The sequence below is a fragment of the Oncorhynchus tshawytscha genome, linkage group LG17 (genome assembly GCF_018296145.1).
Source record: "Oncorhynchus tshawytscha isolate Ot180627B linkage group LG17, Otsh_v2.0, whole genome shotgun sequence".
NCBI classification, from domain to species: domain Eukaryota; kingdom Metazoa; phylum Chordata; class Actinopteri; order Salmoniformes; family Salmonidae; genus Oncorhynchus; species Oncorhynchus tshawytscha.
The window spans coordinates 10,656,561-10,673,683 of record NC_056445.1 but is presented as its reverse complement, the minus strand read 5'-3'; the positions used below and the strand labels follow the sequence as shown (position 1 = coordinate 10,673,683).

Below are 17,123 nucleotides of genomic sequence, written 5' to 3'. Positions count from 1 at the left end.
ATAAGGCCGCTGCTCAAAAAAATATTGTAATGTAGTTTTTCGATAGATGTGTATGAGTAAGATCACTTTACTGGTCAATTGCACACAAGCTCCAACGGAAATTTGACATCCTCTTTTAACCCAACCCCTCCAAAAGACACACTGGGCAGCCGGGGAGCTGCTGTGGGGGTTTAAGTGCCTTGCTCAAGGGCACAACGGCAGGTAAAAGCCTCTATGATTTGATACCGTCAACAATCCAGTTATCAGCTCCCGTCAGACCCAGGACTGGCAACCCTCCGGTTGTATGCTGGCCTCTCAAACTGCTAGGCTAAAATAGTAGCTACATTATAGTTGCAGATGATAATATACATAGTGTTTTGTGAACCGATTCTGAGATTTACATTAATTGATCAAATGTCAGAGCATGAATAGAATACACACATTTAGAAGATCCTACAGTAATCTAAATCCATGGACCAAGAGAATAGAACATGATAGGATGATAGGAATTGTAGAAATACATTTTAGTCTGCAGGGACCTTAGAGTAAATCCACTTTTATTTCCAAACAAGTACTAATCCTCATCCTTTCAATATTTAAAAATAGATCATCCTTAGGATTAACAAAGTGCAGACAGCAGTCAATAACTGAACATTGGTTTCACACAAAATGACAATCAGGCAGCAAAGTCGAGGTAAGAGACAACAGAACAGAGAACAAAGGTGCCGACTGCAAATATTGCACATAATAAAATGGCAGAAGAGGCACACTTTGCAGAAAAAAAACCAAGAGGTAACAGTTGATAATGGTGTATAACCATGTTAAATACATGTATATAGCTAGGTTCTCTTCAACTTCACCATGAGATTCAACTCATGTGCTCTATTCCTAACCGGGAAAGGTTTAAGATGGGCCTTGAAGTAAGTGACAGCAACTTAACACACTGGGGAGAATGAATTAATAAGTCCACAATCAAATGCAACAGCTCTAAAAGTACAAGGCATAACCAATATAAACGTGCTATAACACTGAATTTGTCATGATATTGGAAGAACTCTTTCTGAAAGAGAGAATTGCTTTGGTTTTGCATAGCAATTTTAATGCTCCAGGAGGAAAATAGAAAGGACATGAAATAAAATGCTTCTTTTTTCTTCTTCAACTCAATACAATTGCTACTCTCAAACAAAGATGGAAGCCAATAGAGAACCTGAGAAATGGGAGAGCCGGTGCTTAGCACGATGTAAACAAAGTCAATTGAAATCCAAAATGGAGGCATCGTAACATGCAATGCTATCCAGAAGTAAGAACCTAATAACATAAGCCCAGTTTAATTATATCCAAAATGAGTGAAGTTATTGCTTGAGAACAGTTTGTTTTATGGCCCATAGGCATCAACACATTTATAGCACACTTTTCTTTTTTTCCAAAACCACCCAAAATCATGTTCCACAAAGTGCTAAATTAACAGTAATTCCAAAATACCCACGATAGCTAAACTCATAACCAGTGAGTAGTGGAATATGTTTCTGGTGATAATAAATCAAGAACAGTCTGTGTATGTGGTGACCATGTTCCCTCTGCGCTGTGTCACTGTCCTGCAGTGTTGTTTTGCTGAGCCCTGGAACCGGCTGTCTGCCCCGCCCATGTGTCCGTTAAACGAGAACATCTTCTCCATGTCCTCAAACACGTCATCAAAGTGTTCTCCACCAAAGGAGCCCTGGAAGTGTCTCTTGTGCCTGTTCTGGGCCTCCTGGTGGGCCTGGAAGTGGCTGTTGTGCCTGTTCTGGGTCTCCTGGTGGGCCTGGAAGTGGCTGTTGAAGGCCCTCTTGTGCTGGGCATGATGGGAGTGTTGGTTATGACCGAACAGGTCAGAGTCTCTGAACAGGTCATCAAAGTTGAAGTTAAAGTTCTGGTGGAAGTGCTGTCTACTCCTCCCACCCCCTGTGCCTGGCTCACCAGGGGAGGGGCCATGTCCAAACTGGTCATACTCCAGTCTCCTCTTATCGTCTGATAACGTCTCGTACGCTGGCAAAGGAAAGGAAACATGAGTCTCTTGGTGTCCACAGACATCAGAAAAACAACAAATGCTTTAACATATAAAAATGTTGTAATGGGAATATTAATAAGATCAACAAAGTTCATATTCAGTTTAGAGTGATTAACGCAATGTTAAGCATATTTACACATTTTCCCTTTCTGTATTACACATGATTTCCAGTGTTCTGTTTGTGACACTCGGGTTGCTGGTCACTAGACTCGATGCAGACTGTTATGGATTAAACTCACATCTGTTGATAGTGATTGACACCAGACTGGAGGTACAAGGACTGAGGACACACGGATTATTATGGTATTGTCTGTGAACACTGTGGTTCTGTAGTAGCTGACAAAGTCACTGTCTTTTTTGACTTCCTACAAGCTTCTCGGCTGGTGTTAACAGTACATTTCGCGTTGCTGATTAGGCTATTGAGTCCTCTCGGTTGAAGGCCAGTTAGACATTCTCTGCTATTGTCCGGGCTATTGTTATCCCTGCAAATTTGTAATTAAACCAGATACATTTTTTAAATTGATATAATCAACAACTGCTCTCCTTGTTCACCTGATAATGTCCATTACACTGACAATATTAAAGATTGGAAAAACACCCATTACTTGTTGAAATGTTTACAAAAGTATTAATACAACTACAGGATGAATAATTAACACTCCGTCCAATACATTTGATGTGGACTTGACGTAACGAGCCCTAATGGAAAGGACTAGGGAGTGCCCATCTACCTAACAAAGAAGTTGACAGCACTCACCCTCAGCTATTTCCCTGAACTTTGCCTCTGCGCCAGGACTCTTGTTTCGGTCAGGATGGTACTTCATGGCTAGCTTATGGAAGGCCTTCTTGATCTGGCGCTCGGAGGCATCTTTTGGCACACCTAGGATGTCATAGTAGTCCCTCTGTGCCAGTATGAACTCAGTTATCATGAGAATGCATACTGCTAACATTAAGACTGACTGTGATGTGGCCATATTGGTGGTTAGCTCTTGCCTCCCTGCCCAGGAAAGAGAGAGGTTTGACAGTTAGTTGACAGTTTGTTACTGAAGCAAGCAAATTACAATGTAAGGTTGTGTTGATGTATAACCATGTAAGCATGTTTTAACCTGTACTGTAGAAAGGAAGCACGGCATGGTACATCTGTAAAAGTTGCTGTGTGACATAAGCTTTTCTTTTTGTTTCTAAAATAAAACCCCCCTTTAGCTAGGGAAATGATCTACAAATGTATTTATTCTAGTGAACAGATGGTTGAATCAGCCACAGAATGACCCAACCGTTTACATTGCATTTAAAGCTATTGGTAAGGCAGTTTAAATCAGTGAAAGTGGATGGGGGAGAAAAAGAGTGTCAGAATCACAAGCACGTAGAGACTGTGAAAACTACTTGAAACACAGTTCTGAACTGTATGCTAATTCTAAACTCAAATAAGCGTTGAATTAAAATAAAAGAGAGGATTTACCTTGAGATGCACTAACAACAGCCTCCTGGCTCTCTATCAGACGACACTGGCACAGCTGATCAGTAGGTGACAAACTATAGCGGGTTGCATCCCCCGGAGCTGTTACTCCACGACTCGCAATACTATTGGTTAATTTCTTCACCTACTGACGCGAAACACCACGATTGGCTGAAACTAGGGGCATGTGGCTCTTATTTGCATGCGTTCACTTCCGGTACACTCCAGCCCTGTTGGTGGCAATAGGAAACGTGAAACCACAGATGAAGAAAACCGATTGCTACAGTGTAGCAGACTGGACTGTAGACAGATGATCTCAGACTTGCGTCGGTGTTTATGTGAATAAAACAGGTAAGTCCTTATCCGTTTGACCTCGACGTTGATTGCATATTTGTATTTCCATACAGTGTTATTCCGATGCCTAATGTATCTTTAGTGAAAGAGAAGTATCGAGCTAGTGTATTTCATATGCTTTTGCATATCACCAGAGTGAGTCACTTCAGTGCTGCACTGCTAGCCAGCGACAGAAGCAGACAGAAAGAAGACAGCTCCCAAGGCTATTTATTGATGTCCATAGCTAAATTCTTCCTATCTAGAACGAGTACACGTTTGCGGAAAAAGTAGGTAAGGAAATCTCAATCTTTTTAGGGGGTTTTGCCTTTATTGACAGAATGTGATTCAGATTGTGTTTACACCAGATACATCTTTCAGACCAGGTTCCAAGGTTTGTTGGCTGTAGGACTAACAGTAAGGTCCCATGGTGAGAAGTAGGTTAATGACAACAAGCTTATGGTTATCTTTTTTTGGAAGAGGCTGACCAAGACCTTTGACTTGTTTGTGGCTTTATATCATTGGCCTTTTACCTACATTTGCTATGGTGAAAAATATCCACCTGGTCTCATAGGACTTTAAACCCCAGTTCTCTCTTTTCAGGCAAAGCTATGTTTTTGACCTAGACTGTAGTGTTGAATAAACTAGTGTGGTGCTGTTCCCTCTCTGAACCCCCTCCCTCTCCTGCCTGCCTCTCCTGCTGTTCCCTTGAAGACCTCCACCCCCTCCCATCCCTCCTGGTGACCCCTGTGATGTCGTCCCCGTGCTGTGGCTTCCTGGCGCAGTACACCCACCATCACCTGGTCGCCTTCCTCCTCACCTTCTTTAGGTAAACTCAACTCCTGAACTCCCACCAGCCTTGTAGAGATCTGGTATAAGACCCTCTGAATGTTCAGAGTTCTCATTCCAGTTCTCTTTGGCCTAAATGCTCTCTACACAAGCACTTATACCAGAGCATACATGCGCATTTGATACACAGGCTCACTTGTGCTCATATAGGCCGACATCCTCCTTAAGTAAATAGGGGCCCCAACGAGTGCTAATGCCTGGACTGGAGCTACAGTACTCACAGTCTTATAAAGCTCTCCACTGTAATTACACTGTAAAAAAAATAGCCTCCTGGTCAGACTGGTTGTTATCAGAGTAGGAGAAAGTGAACGTGTCAGACAGTTGAGCAGTAAGAATCAGATTCATGCTGAATCGGTTCTTCTCACATTCCCTATCCTGACCTCTGCACTCTGAGCCCTGACCTTTGAACCCTCTCGGCTGTGCCAAAGAAGTTGTGGTTTTGCTTTCCAGGCCCTGTCATCAGGAAGTGGCGTATAGCCTAGAGTTCTTATTTACAGGTTGTAGTCTTGAGGAATTTCTAGTAGTTGTAAACGGGCTGCGTACTGCACACCAGCTGCTTTAAACAGCTAAACACAGCATTGGAAGACCCTGGGTGTTTCTGGTCCCTTGTTGTGCTAGGAATATAACAGGGCTTTATTAAGTCTCCCCTCCCTCTCTCTCCAGCTATGTCCTCCTGCACGCCTCGAGGAAGACCTTCAGTAATGTGAAAGTGAGCATCTCAGCCCAGTGGACTCCCTCTGTGCAGAATGCCAGCTCTCCTGCCTTCTCACCCGGGGAGGTACGTACTCGGGAGGATGTGGATTCTCCTCCTTGAATTATCTCTCCTTTTCGCCTCCCCTGAGTGATGACCTCTGATATAATGACTTGTCCTGGATGTCTGCTGTTTTGCCTCAGTTTGCACCATTGGATTTGGTCACGTGCGATCCTCAATATTTACTTTGTGTGCAGTGGATGGGGAAGTGTTATCAGGTGTGGAGCTACTGACGAGTGCTCTGCACGTGACCATAATGTTGAAACAGACCATGAAGTACAGCTAATACTAAGGGTTAAATAAATCCCTTTACTCAGTTACTCTGACAACGTTTTTGTGTTAAATGATCTAAAGTTGAGTTATTGTGTTACTGTATGTATCTTTGATTGTCTATTCTGTATCTTCCTCCAGACATGGGAGGAGAATAACCTGTTTGCAGACTCCGATGGAGCCACTCTGTTTCTGGGTGTCCTCGACACCATCTTCCTGTTTTCCTACGCCGTGGTGAGTGTCGGGGTCAGCTTGGGTCACGGGGGGCTACTGGGTTGGTAGTCTAGCAACAGTGACTCAATGTAACCTAATCAGTCAGATCAGATTTACTTCTCTCTCCTGCCACATGCTAACATGCACATTAAACTAATGTATGCTAATTCATTAATGTCATCTTTCATTATCAACATGGAATCAAGCACACTGATGCGTAGTCAAAGCAGGAGGACAAGGTAAACATGCGTGTGTTGTTCAATATTCGTTCAGGGCTTATATATGAGTGGAGTGATTGGAGATCGCATGAACCTCCGATATGTCCTCTCCTTTGGTCTGTGTGGTTCAGCCATAGTGGTAAGTGGTTAAGTGCTTTTATATTTCATATATTATATTTCATATACATCTACACAGTTGTTACAACAGATTTATACAATAGGTACTTTGTGAAAACCTAATTACTACAATAGTCATATACTGCAGATTCTGCATTTTGATCCCATTATATTTCACTGTGTTTATTTAGTGGCGTAATCCAATATCACTTTCTGTTTTTCCCTCCTTCATTTCCCAGGAGTTTGTGTTTGGTACCCTGACTGAGTGGCTGCAGTTCTATAACATCTACCTGTACTGTGGTCTTTGGGTGCTGAACGGCCTACTGCAGTCTGCTGTCTGGCCCTGTGTGGTGGCAGTCATGGGGAACTGGTTTGGCAAGTCGGGGTGAGTATCATATCACTCTCTCTGCCATGACACTAGTATACTCCAACACGGATCATTATTAGGGCTGGGAATTGCCAGGGACCTTACGATATGATAGCGATACAATATTTATTGCGATTCCCCCAATTCTATATGTATTGTGATTTTATTGCGATTCGGTGTTCCAAACGATATTGCTCACCGTATGTCTGAGAGAGCCATGAGAACTAGTTTTGGTCAGTCATGGAAATAAAAGGGCTGAAAACAAACGGGCACCCTAAAAATAAGATGGCGAACAAGCTACGAAGGGAAAATACTGGAGTTTGGGTGTCAGTACAGCAAACCTAGCGCCAAAATAGTATTGCAATATCATCAAAAAGAATCTCCTCATCTGTAACTGTGTTTGTTTGCCCCATCACTACTGATCAATGCAGATCACTCACAGATTGAGGAAAGGTCCTTGAATGTCAACAATCAGAAGTTGTCTTTACAAACAGTAGCCTTGGGTGATTGCTTTAACTGTGGGGTCGTTCCATATGATTTCAATCGCTTTCTGACGGCACACCTTTTGATTTGCCTGAAACCTTTCATACATGTTTGCCCATGGTGAAATTGGTCAGAAAGTAACTTTTTTTTTTGGACCTGAATGCCAAAACATTCAGGAGATAGGTGTTCAAAGTTGACCTATTTTTGCATACTGTTACGTTCTCCAACAAGAAAACCAAAAATGTCACGCAAACAGAAGGGGGACTAATTGTCAATGACCAACAACCAAAATGAAACGGGTGGTTTTAGGAGAGGTTCTGAAAGACACGGGCGTGTCCACTGAAAGTTGACTAGCAACCACAACTGGAACCTAAAAGACGTCCACCATTGGCGCCCACTAAATTTGCCAAAGAGGCAAACAAAAGAAAAACCGAGGTTAAAGACAGGAAGCAAACCAAAAAGGTTTCAGATCAAGGATTTTTTTGTCTAGAAATCAAAATCAGGTGCACCAACTGAAGGTGTTAACCCTCTGCGTCTATCAAGACAACTGGAGAACAGGGCCAGCCGCTCTTAAATAGCGCCTGGGCCAGGACAGGTTAACGCCTTCCCACTAAAGAGATGGCAACCAGCATAGGTGTATCCAATACTGACTAACAAGGTGACACCAATCGGTGCGCCCTACGTGTTAACCATATACATGCTAAAGTCCAACCTTAAAACATAAATTTAAAAACCAAAACCTGTAACAATTCCCCACCCTACCATGAGACATCCATGTCTTTAGCACAGATAAAGGTTGAGTTTGATATCATTTAAAAGCTTACAAACGGGGTTTTTAGTCTATTCTATGATTTCATTTTTTTTCAGTTTTTAATTTTAAGAATAACTTTTTTTTATTGCATAAATGTTATTTATCTAAAAACAAGTGACCTCAGATTTGACTAATTTTCACAAATGTTTTAGTTTAGAGCCCATTTTACATAATCTAAGACCTTATTTTACATCAAAGGGGGTGCCGTCAGAAAGTGATTGAAATCATACGGAACAACCCTGTGATGTTCTGTTGTATTCTAGAAGACAAGGTTCTAATTGAGTATTGTGTTGTGTGTGTTGTGCATGTTCTTGAGAGTAACCGCTGTATGTCTCCTCCTCCCTCCAGGCGAGGTTTTGTGTTTGGCCTGTGGAGTGCCTGTGCGTCTGTTGGGAACATCCTGGGCGCTTTCCTGGCATCCAGTGTTCTCAAGTACGGTTATGAGGTGAGTGCAGACACACACAGATATACCTATTACAGATCCGCTCTGGGACTCACTTTTTTTTTTATAAAGTCTAGATGAAAAACGGACATGCTATGTAGCATAGACAATACCTGGTATGGTCTAGTTAGTAAGTCTCTAGAAAATGTCACTACATTGTTGTCGAGAGAAAAGTGAAGTTATGTGGTGGTGTCTTCCTCTCAACCTCTTGCTACATAGTTAGCTACATAGCACGAACAGCACAATTCACAATACAAGTCACCCCAGTGTTATGATGTGTTTCTGCAGTATGCCTTCCTGGTCACTTCAGTGCTGCAGTTTGCTGGTGGGGTGGTGGTGTTCTTTGGTCTGCTCACCTCCCCTAAAGAAGTGGGTGAGTATTAGGTCCGCATATGTACAGTCTCCCTCATTGGTCTGGCATTGTCTCCCTATCATTGTGTCATACTGTACATTCTTTCACTTCAAGTCTCAAGTTCTATTAGTCGTGTGTACAGGATACGCATGGTACACACCGTCCAATGAAATGCTTACTTGCTGGTTCCTTCTCGAAGATAATCCAAGATAAGAGTACGAGCATAAAGTAAATGGCTCAGTAGAATAGAATAAACATTGAAGCAACTTCCTCCTTTCTGTGCCATCTAATTGTTTGTTTCAATTCTCTTGACATTAATTGTTATTGTTCCTTGAGGAAGTTAAAAAAGTGTGTGTGTGTGTGTGTGTGTGTGTGTGTGTGTGTGGAATATGATATAAAGCACATATAAACTAGAGGTCGACCGATTTATGATTTTTCAACATGATACCGATTATTGGAGGACCCCCCCCAAAAAAAGCCGATACCGATTTAAATAATTTTAAAAAAGTATTTATTTGTAATAATGACAATTACAACAATACTGAATGAACACTTATTTTAACTTAATATAATACATCAATAAAAATCTATTTAGTCTCAAATAAATAATGAAACATGTTCAATTTGATTTAAATAATGCAAAAACAAAGTGTTGGATAAGAAAGTAAAAGTGCAATATGTGCCATGTAAAAAAGCTAACGTTTGAGTTCCTTGCTCAGAACATGAGAACATATAAAAGTTGGTGCTTCCTTTTAACATGAGACTTCAATATACCAAGGTAAGAGGTTTTAGGTTGTAGTTAATATGGTATTTAGTATTTATAGGACTAGTTCTCTCTCTACCATTTGTATTTCATATACCTTTGACTATTGGATGTTCTTATAGGCACTTTAGTATTGCCAGTGTAACAGTATAGCTTCCGTCCCTCTCCTCTACCTGGGCTCGAACCAGGAACACATTGACAACAGCCACACTCGAAGCAGCATTACCCATCGCTCCACAAAAGCCGTGGCCCTTGCAGAGCAAGGGGAATAACTACTCGAAGTCTCAGAGCGAGTGACATTTGAAATGCTATTAGCGCGCACCCCGCTAACTAGCTAGCCATTTCCCATCGGTCACACCAGCCATTAGGCTGATAGGCTTGAAGTCATAAACAGCGCTGTGCTTGCGAAGAGCTTCTGGCAAAACGCACAAAAGTGCTGTTTGAATGAATGCTTACGAGCCTGCTGCTGCCTACCATCGCTCAGTCAGACTGCTCTATCAAATATCAAATCATAGACTTAATTATAACATAATAACACACAGAAATACGAGCCTTTGGTCATTAATATGGTCGAATCCGGAAACTATCATTTCGAAAACAAAACGTTTATTATTTCAGTGAAATACGGAACTGTTCGGTATTTTATCTAACGGGTGGCATCCCTAAGTCTAAATATTCTTGCTACAATGTACAACCTTCAATGTTATGTCATAATTATGTAGAATTCTGGCAAATTAGTCCGCAATGAGCCAGGCTGCCCAAACTGTTACATATACCCTGACTCTGCGTGCAATGAGCTCAAGAGAAGTGACACAATTTCACCTGGTTAATATTGCTTGCTAACCTGGATTTCTTTTTGCTAAATATGCAGGTTTAAAAATATATACTTCTGTGTATTGATTTTAAGAATGGCATTGGTGTTCATGGTTAAGTACAGTCATGCAACGATTGTGCTTTTTTCACAAATGCGCTTTGGTTACGCAGGACACGCTAGATAAACTAGTAAGTAATATCATTAACCATGTGTAGTTAACTAGTGATTATGATTTATTGATTGATTGTTTTTTATAAGATAAGTTTAATGCTAGCTAGCAACTTACCTTGGCTTCTACTGCATTCGCGTAACAGGCAGGCTCCTCGTGGAGTGCAATGAGAGGCAGGTGGTTAGAGCGTTGGACTAGTTAACTGTAAGGTTGCAAGATTGAATCCCAGAGCTGACAGGGTGAAAATCTGTCGTTCTGCCCCTGAACAAGGCTGCCACCGTTCTGCCACCGTTCCAAGGCCGTCATTGAAAATAAGAATGTGTTCTTAACTGACTTGCCTCGTTAAATAAAGTTGTAAAAAAAAAAGAAGAAATCGCCGTCCAAAAATACAGATTTCCGATTGTTATGAAAACTTGAAATCAGCCCTAATTAATCGGCCATTCCGATTAATCAGTCGACCTGTAATATAAACTCAGCAAAAAAAGAAATGTTCCTTTTTCAGGACCCTGTCTTTCAAAGATAATTCGTAAAAATCCAAATAACTTCACAGATCTTCATTATAAAGGGTTTAAACACTGTTTCCCATGCTTGTTCAATGAACCATAAACAATGAATGAAAATGCACCTGTGGAACGGTCATTAAGACACTAACAGCTTACAGACGGTAGGCAATTAAGGTCATAGTTGTGAAAATGTAGGACACTAAAGAGGCCTTTCTACTGACTCTGAAAAACAATAAAAGAAAGATGCCCAGGGTCCCTGCTCATCTCCGTGAACACGCTTAGGCATGCTGCAAGGAGGCGTGAGGACTGCAGTTGTGGCCAAGGCAATAAATTGCAATGTCTGTACTGTGAGATGCCTAAGACAATGCTACAGGGAGACGGACAGCTGACCATCCTCGCAGTGGCAGACCACGTGTAACAACACCTGCACAGGATCGGTACATCCGAACATCACACCTGCTGGACAGGTACAGGATGGCAACAACAACTGCCCGAGTTACACCAGGAACGCACAATCCCTCCATCAGCGGTCAGACTGTCCGCAATAGGCTGAGAGAGGCTGGACTGAGGGCTTGTAGGCCTGTTGTAAGGCAGGTCTTCACCAGACATCACCGGCAACCGCGTCGCCTATGAGCACAAACCCACCGTCGCTGGACCAGACAGGACTGGCAAAAAGTGCTCTTCACTGACGAGCTGCGGTTTTGTCTCACCAGGGGTGATGGTCGGATTTGTGTTTATCGTCGAAGGAATGAGCGTTACACCGAGGCCTGTACTCTGGAGCGGGATCGAGGTGGAGGATCCGTCACGGTCTGGGGCGGTGTGTCACAGCATCATCGGACTGAGCTTGTTGTCATTGCAGGCAATCTCAACGCTGTGCGTTACAGGGAAGACATTCTCCTCCCTCATGCCCTTCCTGCAGGCTCATCCTGACATGACCCTCCAGCATGACAATGCCACCATCCATACTGCTCGTTCTATGCGTGATTTCCTGCAAGACAGGAATGTCAGTGTTCTGCTATGGCCAGTGAAGAGCCCGTATCTCATTCCCATTGAGCACGTCTGGGACCTGTTGGATCGGAGGGTGAGGGCTAGAGCCATTCCCCCCCCAGAAATGTCCGGGAACTTGCAGGTGCCTTGGTGGAGGAGTGGGGTAACATCTCACAGCAAGAACTGGCAAACCTGGTGCAGTCCATGAGGAGGAGATACACTGCAGTACTTAATGCAGCTGGTGGCCACACCAGATACTGCCCCCCCGCCCCCTTGTTCAGGGACACATTATTCCATTTCTGTCCTTCACATGTCTGTGGAACTTGTTCAGTTTATGTCTCAGTTGTTGAATCTTGTTATGTTCATACAAATATTTACACATTACGTTTGCTGAAAATAAACGCATTTAGTTTTGCTGAGTTTAGCTACAATATACTTGGACTCTTTTGATGAAGAGTGGTGTTTCTCTGTCCCATCAGGTTTGTGTTTGGAGTCAGAAACAGGTCTGAGACCAGTGGAAAAAGACGCAGACAGCCACAGGCCTCTGATGAGTGATGAAGAGGATGAGGAGGGATCGGAGGAGGTGTGTGACGGAGGGTACTACACCATCCGGCAGGGGGATGAGGAGCCGCGGGAAACACCCAAAGCCATCGGATTCTGCCAGGCCTTCTGCCTTCCCGGAGTGCTGCCTGTGAGTGGGATATTACTAGAGCTCTCTTTGTGTCTCTGTCTCTTTCGCATGACCTCCCTATCTCTGGTCGGCGGTCACCCACTCTCTCTTTTGCACTCACCCTCCTATCGCCCTCTTTCATTCACCCCCCCCCCTGTCTATATCCTTATCTATTTCTATATCTATCATCTTATCATCCTCTCTGCTATCTGCCCCTCCCGGTTTATGAGTTTCCATTCTATCTCAATTCTTTGGCTGACAGTTTTGTTTAGGGGGGGATGAACACGTCGCTAGTTGCATTAGTATCTTTCTCTGAGCAAATGGACCAATAAAGCAAGTATTGCATTATGGAGCATCTCGACGATCTGAAGATTTTAGTTCTGGCTTTCTGAGATGACTCATCTAGTAACTGGTGACTGTCATCCTCTCTCCCCAGTATTCCCTGGCGTACGCCTGTCTGAAGCTGGTCAACTACTCCTTCTTCTTCTGGTTGCCCTTCTACCTGAGCAGGAACTTTGGCTGGAAGGAGGCCCAGGCCGACAGGCTCTCTGTGTGGTACGACGTGGGAGGCATCATAGGTGAGTGTTACGGCCCAGGCCTAGTTAACGCTGGCTGTATGGACTGGTTAATATGAATGACATTGGTGTTGTTGACTACGGTTTAGATGTGGTAACATCCTAGCTAGCTATGCGGAGTCATTTATCTATGCCGTCTAAAGGGGTCTACACAAAGGGGTCTACGCCAACGGAGCCGACGGAGGTCCGTTTGTAACGCTCTCTACGTAGTTCCACGTACAGTTGTGCGACTGGATTTTTGGAACGACTGTGTAGACCCCTTTAGACGGTACAGGAAATTGTGTATTCTCTCTCTCTCTCTCCCAGGTGGTACGATCCAGGGCCTGATCTCAGACTTCATGGGGAAGAGAGCTCCAGTGTTAGCCGTCAGTCTGCTGCTGGCTATGGGAGCCCTGGTGGGTTACAGCCGTGAGTACTCCTCCTTCTTTCATCTGCCGTCTTCCTTTTTCTAGCCCAAAACATTTCACTATATTATTCAGGCCAACATTCCATTTTAATGTGATCTAATTTATTTAAGGAAAAAAATGGAAATGGTTCATTATTGTGTTTATGCCCATTCTAGACCACCAAGGGGCGCCCATGATGGCGGAAAAAGAAAAATGGAAACACATCCCTTGCTGTCTCATACACAATCCACACAAAAAAACAACGTGTGAATTAACCCTGTGTTGTCCCCCCCTCAGACTCCCCTCCGGACCAGGTGGTGAATGCAGCTCTCCTGGCCACCACAGGTTTCTTCATAGGAGGACCGTCCAACATGATCAGCTCAGCCATCTCTGCAGACCTGGGACGACAGGAGGCCCTCAGGGGCAGTCAGGAGGCTCTGGCTACCGTCACCGGCATAGTGGACGGGACCGGGAGTATTGGAGCTGCAGCGGGACAGGTAACACACACTAGAGACCGAGAAAGTACACACATGCATACAGTACATGCATACACAGAGAAATATGTGCTTTCCAGTGATTTAATGTTGAGTTTTTTTACCTTGTCTTCCAGTATTTGGTATCAGTGATCGAGAGCAAGCTGGGCTGGATGTTTGTCTTCTACTTCTTCATCGTCATGGTAAGATCATCATGTCTAACCCATAATGTGAGACACTGTTCACGTCTTCCAGAAATGAGTCACTCATTCTCCTCAGGAGCATCTTACATAAGGCACTGTGTTGTCCCTGTTGGTGACATATTTGGTCCTGTTATTTGATCGCCTCACAGACCGGCTGCAGCATAGTCTTCATCTTGCCGCTGATCGTGACTGAGATTCGGGCCATGTGGAGGGAGAGACGGGCAAGGGCACAAGAGCTGTGAAGGCTTCCTCACGGGGGGGGCCATGTTATTTCCTACTCCTTCCCTATGGGGCCTACTGCCTGTCAGTCAGACTATGTCCACTGATCACTACTGTAGACGTATGTACAACATGTCTATGAATGTGTCCAGTCTATGTATATATTTGGTCAGAAACACGTTTTTTTTTTTAAAGATATTACTTCAGCCTTTTACGAGTGGGGGCAGGGCCCTCTCAATGTTTGTGGTCTGAGATTGGAAGTTCCAAGCAGCTAACGATTATTCCAATTCCTTTACCAGTTTACTGGAGTGTATAATGATTACTTGTATAGAATGATTGAATCTGCTCATTTGCTTAGTAGAGATCAGATTTCAAAGACACACAAAACTCACACACGTCCTCTCGGTGGATTTTTAGTCATTGCCTGTAGCACACACTGTAGTCAGTGACCACGTTTACATGTGCAATGTATTGTGGACAGTAGCTGTATCCCGCAGAAGGTCTTATTCGGGTTAAGCTGTTTACATGCACTTTTGATATCCCGCTCACAAGTATCCCTGTACTGATGAATAAACGGATTATTCCTCGTTTTAAATTGATATGGGTTAAATATTAACTGAAATATGGCCTATAACCTTTCACATGTAGCGTAATATAATATTAACTCTTGCAGAATTCTGCATTTCTTGCAGTGAAATTACACAACAAATGTTAATTTTGTCTCGGAAACAGGAGTGGAGAAATACGAATTCTTTCAGCATCTCTTGAGGAAATGCGAGTGCGTGTGTTTTCGTTGACACTGTTATTCAAGCAGACAGTATTTCAACCACATAAAATATGCACCCAAGACAGACTAAAGTCTTATCATAAACCAATTTCATCGTTTTCTCAGCTTTTAATTCCACTAAAACCAGTCAACCTGATGACATTTGGGCATTTTGCAAAGACCAAATATTTTCACTGTTCTCCCCGGGTCCCTAAACGAAACAGACAACTTTACCGGTTTTAACTAGATTACTAATGCACTCATTCTGTCAATGTAAGACATGATTCTGTTGAGCACTACTTTATTTAGTCTTCTGGGGCAACAAGTTATGACCGAAGAGAAGCTGCATGTATCTAACTATAGTTGACGAACAAATGTCCTTCCAAATGTCGGAAATTGTAAACAGAAAGTTGTCTAAATTACGCTACACGGTCCAGGATGGAGTATCGGCAAAAATAAATTATCATGGTGGATGGAACTGAGCAGTTTGCCTACTTTTGGAAGTGATTTGTTTAACAATCAGATGAAAACATCACACAACACCCATTATACCTGAAACTGAGCCTACACAGACTGCGAAAAACAACAGTAAACGGGATAAAATGTTTGCATGCCACAGTATCCCATCTAAGCAGCAAATCCAAGGCATTTTATCCGGGTTTCTCATAACCGGGATACAAACTTTTTCGGGTTATTGTAAACGAGATATGATGTTTACGTGTGTCAACTCAAGAGAGTACTTGGGTACCCCGAATAATAACGGAATATTGGTGTGCATGTAAACGTGGTCAGACTAAACGGTACGTTTGCCCAAAACGTTTTTAAGCAGCTTTTATAAGTCTTAACGGTCAGTTAACAAACATTAACTGCACGCCTCTGAAATATTTTCCTTATCAAAATTATTTAAATGTATACTGATTTTATTTACTGTAGGTACATAAATTAAAACGGTTCAAGTAGTTCTTCTGGTTGGATTGGTATCAGTTGCTAAATTACTGTAGTGGTTTTAACCAAGGCCACAAGTGCATTTCAGCTGGTCCAGGGCCTGCTAAACTTGATGACATGGAATGTGTATTTAATTTTATCATTGTCGAATGTATGTTCTTAATCTGTGGTAAATGTTCATTTTTTCCCGTATGTGCACTTTAAATTCATGTTTTAATGAGCCTACGTTTTTTTTTTCAAGAAAAGCAAATGGTCTTTTTCAAAACTGTTGACTCCTATCTTTTATTCTTCCCAAGGGAATTTACGATATATTTTGGGAAACCACCTCAATGAATTTGAACTTAAATGACCTAAACTGTATTCACACAACTGACTTTTTTGTATAAATCTCATAAAGCAATGAAACCAGCATTTAGAAACCTTGAATTAGCATACTTGGCAGGATGATTTATTTTCACCTATAAAATGGACACAAATTAAGAGGATCCGTTCAGAAGGATTTAGTAAATTACTAATGGGATAGATATCCTGTAGTGGATAAATTCTGCTCAATCCTGTTGCAGATGTGTTACGTCACTTCAGAACCACCAGGAGGAGCCCTTGAGGCATAAATAATACCAGAAAAATGTGTGGTAATAGTAGGTCTAATAGAATTAGTAGACTTAATATGTGTAGAATTAGTAGGCCTAATATAATTAGTAGACCTAATAGAATTGGTTGGCCTAATATGTGTTGAATTAGTAGACCTAATAGAATTAGTAGGCCTAATATGTGTAGAATTAGTAGGCCTAATATGTGTAGAATTAGTAGGCCTAATATGTGTTGAATTAGTAGGCCTAATATGTGTTGAATTAGTAGGCCTAATATAATTAGTAGACTTAATATATGTAGAATTAGTAGGCCTAATAGAATTAGTAGATTTAATATGTGTAGAATTAGTAGGCCTAATAGAATTAATATGTTTG

The 17,123-nt window shown here is 42.4% G+C and overlaps 2 protein-coding genes across 4 annotated transcripts; one reads left to right on the top strand and one right to left on the bottom strand.

Annotated features, from left to right (window-relative positions):
• Positions 1 to 519: 519 nt before the first annotated feature.
• On the bottom strand, positions 520 to 3,609 carry LOC112216850 (dnaJ homolog subfamily B member 9). The gene is made up of 3 exons (XM_024376974.2): positions 3,486 to 3,609; positions 2,784 to 3,023; positions 520 to 2,004 (listed from the first exon to the last, which is right to left on the bottom strand). Exons 2-3 carry the CDS (start codon positions 2,998 to 3,000, stop codon positions 1,520 to 1,522), a joined length of 702 nt encoding a protein of 233 aa, XP_024232742.1. The 5' UTR covers positions 3,001 to 3,023; positions 3,486 to 3,609; the 3' UTR covers positions 520 to 1,519.
• A 101-nt stretch (positions 3,610 to 3,710) lies between these two features.
• On the top strand, positions 3,711 to 16,379 carry LOC112216849 (sugar phosphate exchanger 3). Of its 3 annotated transcripts, none has more exons than XM_024376971.2 (15): positions 3,711 to 3,833; positions 3,971 to 4,102; positions 4,527 to 4,641; positions 5,325 to 5,439; positions 5,824 to 5,916; positions 6,169 to 6,252; positions 6,470 to 6,615; positions 8,240 to 8,336; positions 8,622 to 8,706; positions 12,401 to 12,612; positions 13,028 to 13,169; positions 13,473 to 13,574; positions 13,850 to 14,049; positions 14,163 to 14,228; positions 14,378 to 16,379. In XM_024376971.2, the coding sequence occupies exons 3-15, from the start codon at positions 4,565 to 4,567 to the stop codon at positions 14,468 to 14,470; spliced, it is 1,512 nt and encodes a 503-aa protein (XP_024232739.1). In that variant the 5' UTR covers positions 3,711 to 3,833; positions 3,971 to 4,102; positions 4,527 to 4,564; the 3' UTR covers positions 14,471 to 16,379. The 3 variants fall into 3 exon arrangements, with proteins under 3 accessions (XP_024232739.1, XP_024232738.1, XP_024232741.1); XM_024376970.2 differs by having other exon boundaries at positions 3,971 to 4,106; XM_024376973.2 differs by lacking the exon at positions 3,971 to 4,102 and having other exon boundaries at positions 3,722 to 3,833.
• The last annotated feature ends 744 nt before the right edge of the window (positions 16,380 to 17,123 follow it).

What these genes read in the sequence shown, in the direction of transcription:
- LOC112216850 (XM_024376974.2), bottom strand. Translation starts at nt 3,000, where the DNA reads ATGGCCACATCACAGTCAGTCTTAATGTTAGCAGTATGCATTCTCATG. An exon ending in GTTCAGGGAAATAGCTGAGG is followed by an intron (nt 2,005 to 2,783) that starts GTGAGTGCTGTC and finishes TTCCTTTGCCAG; the next exon opens with CGTACGAGACGTTATCAGAC.
- LOC112216849 (XM_024376971.2), top strand. Translation starts at nt 4,565, where the DNA reads ATGTCGTCCCCGTGCTGTGGCTTCCTGGCGCAGTACACCCACCATCAC. An exon ending in TTCCTCCTCACCTTCTTTAG is followed by an intron (nt 4,642 to 5,324) that starts GTAAACTCAACT and finishes CTCTCTCTCCAG; the next exon opens with CTATGTCCTCCTGCACGCCT. An exon ending in TTGGAGCTGCAGCGGGACAG is followed by an intron (nt 14,050 to 14,162) that starts GTAACACACACT and finishes CTTGTCTTCCAG; the next exon opens with TATTTGGTATCAGTGATCGA.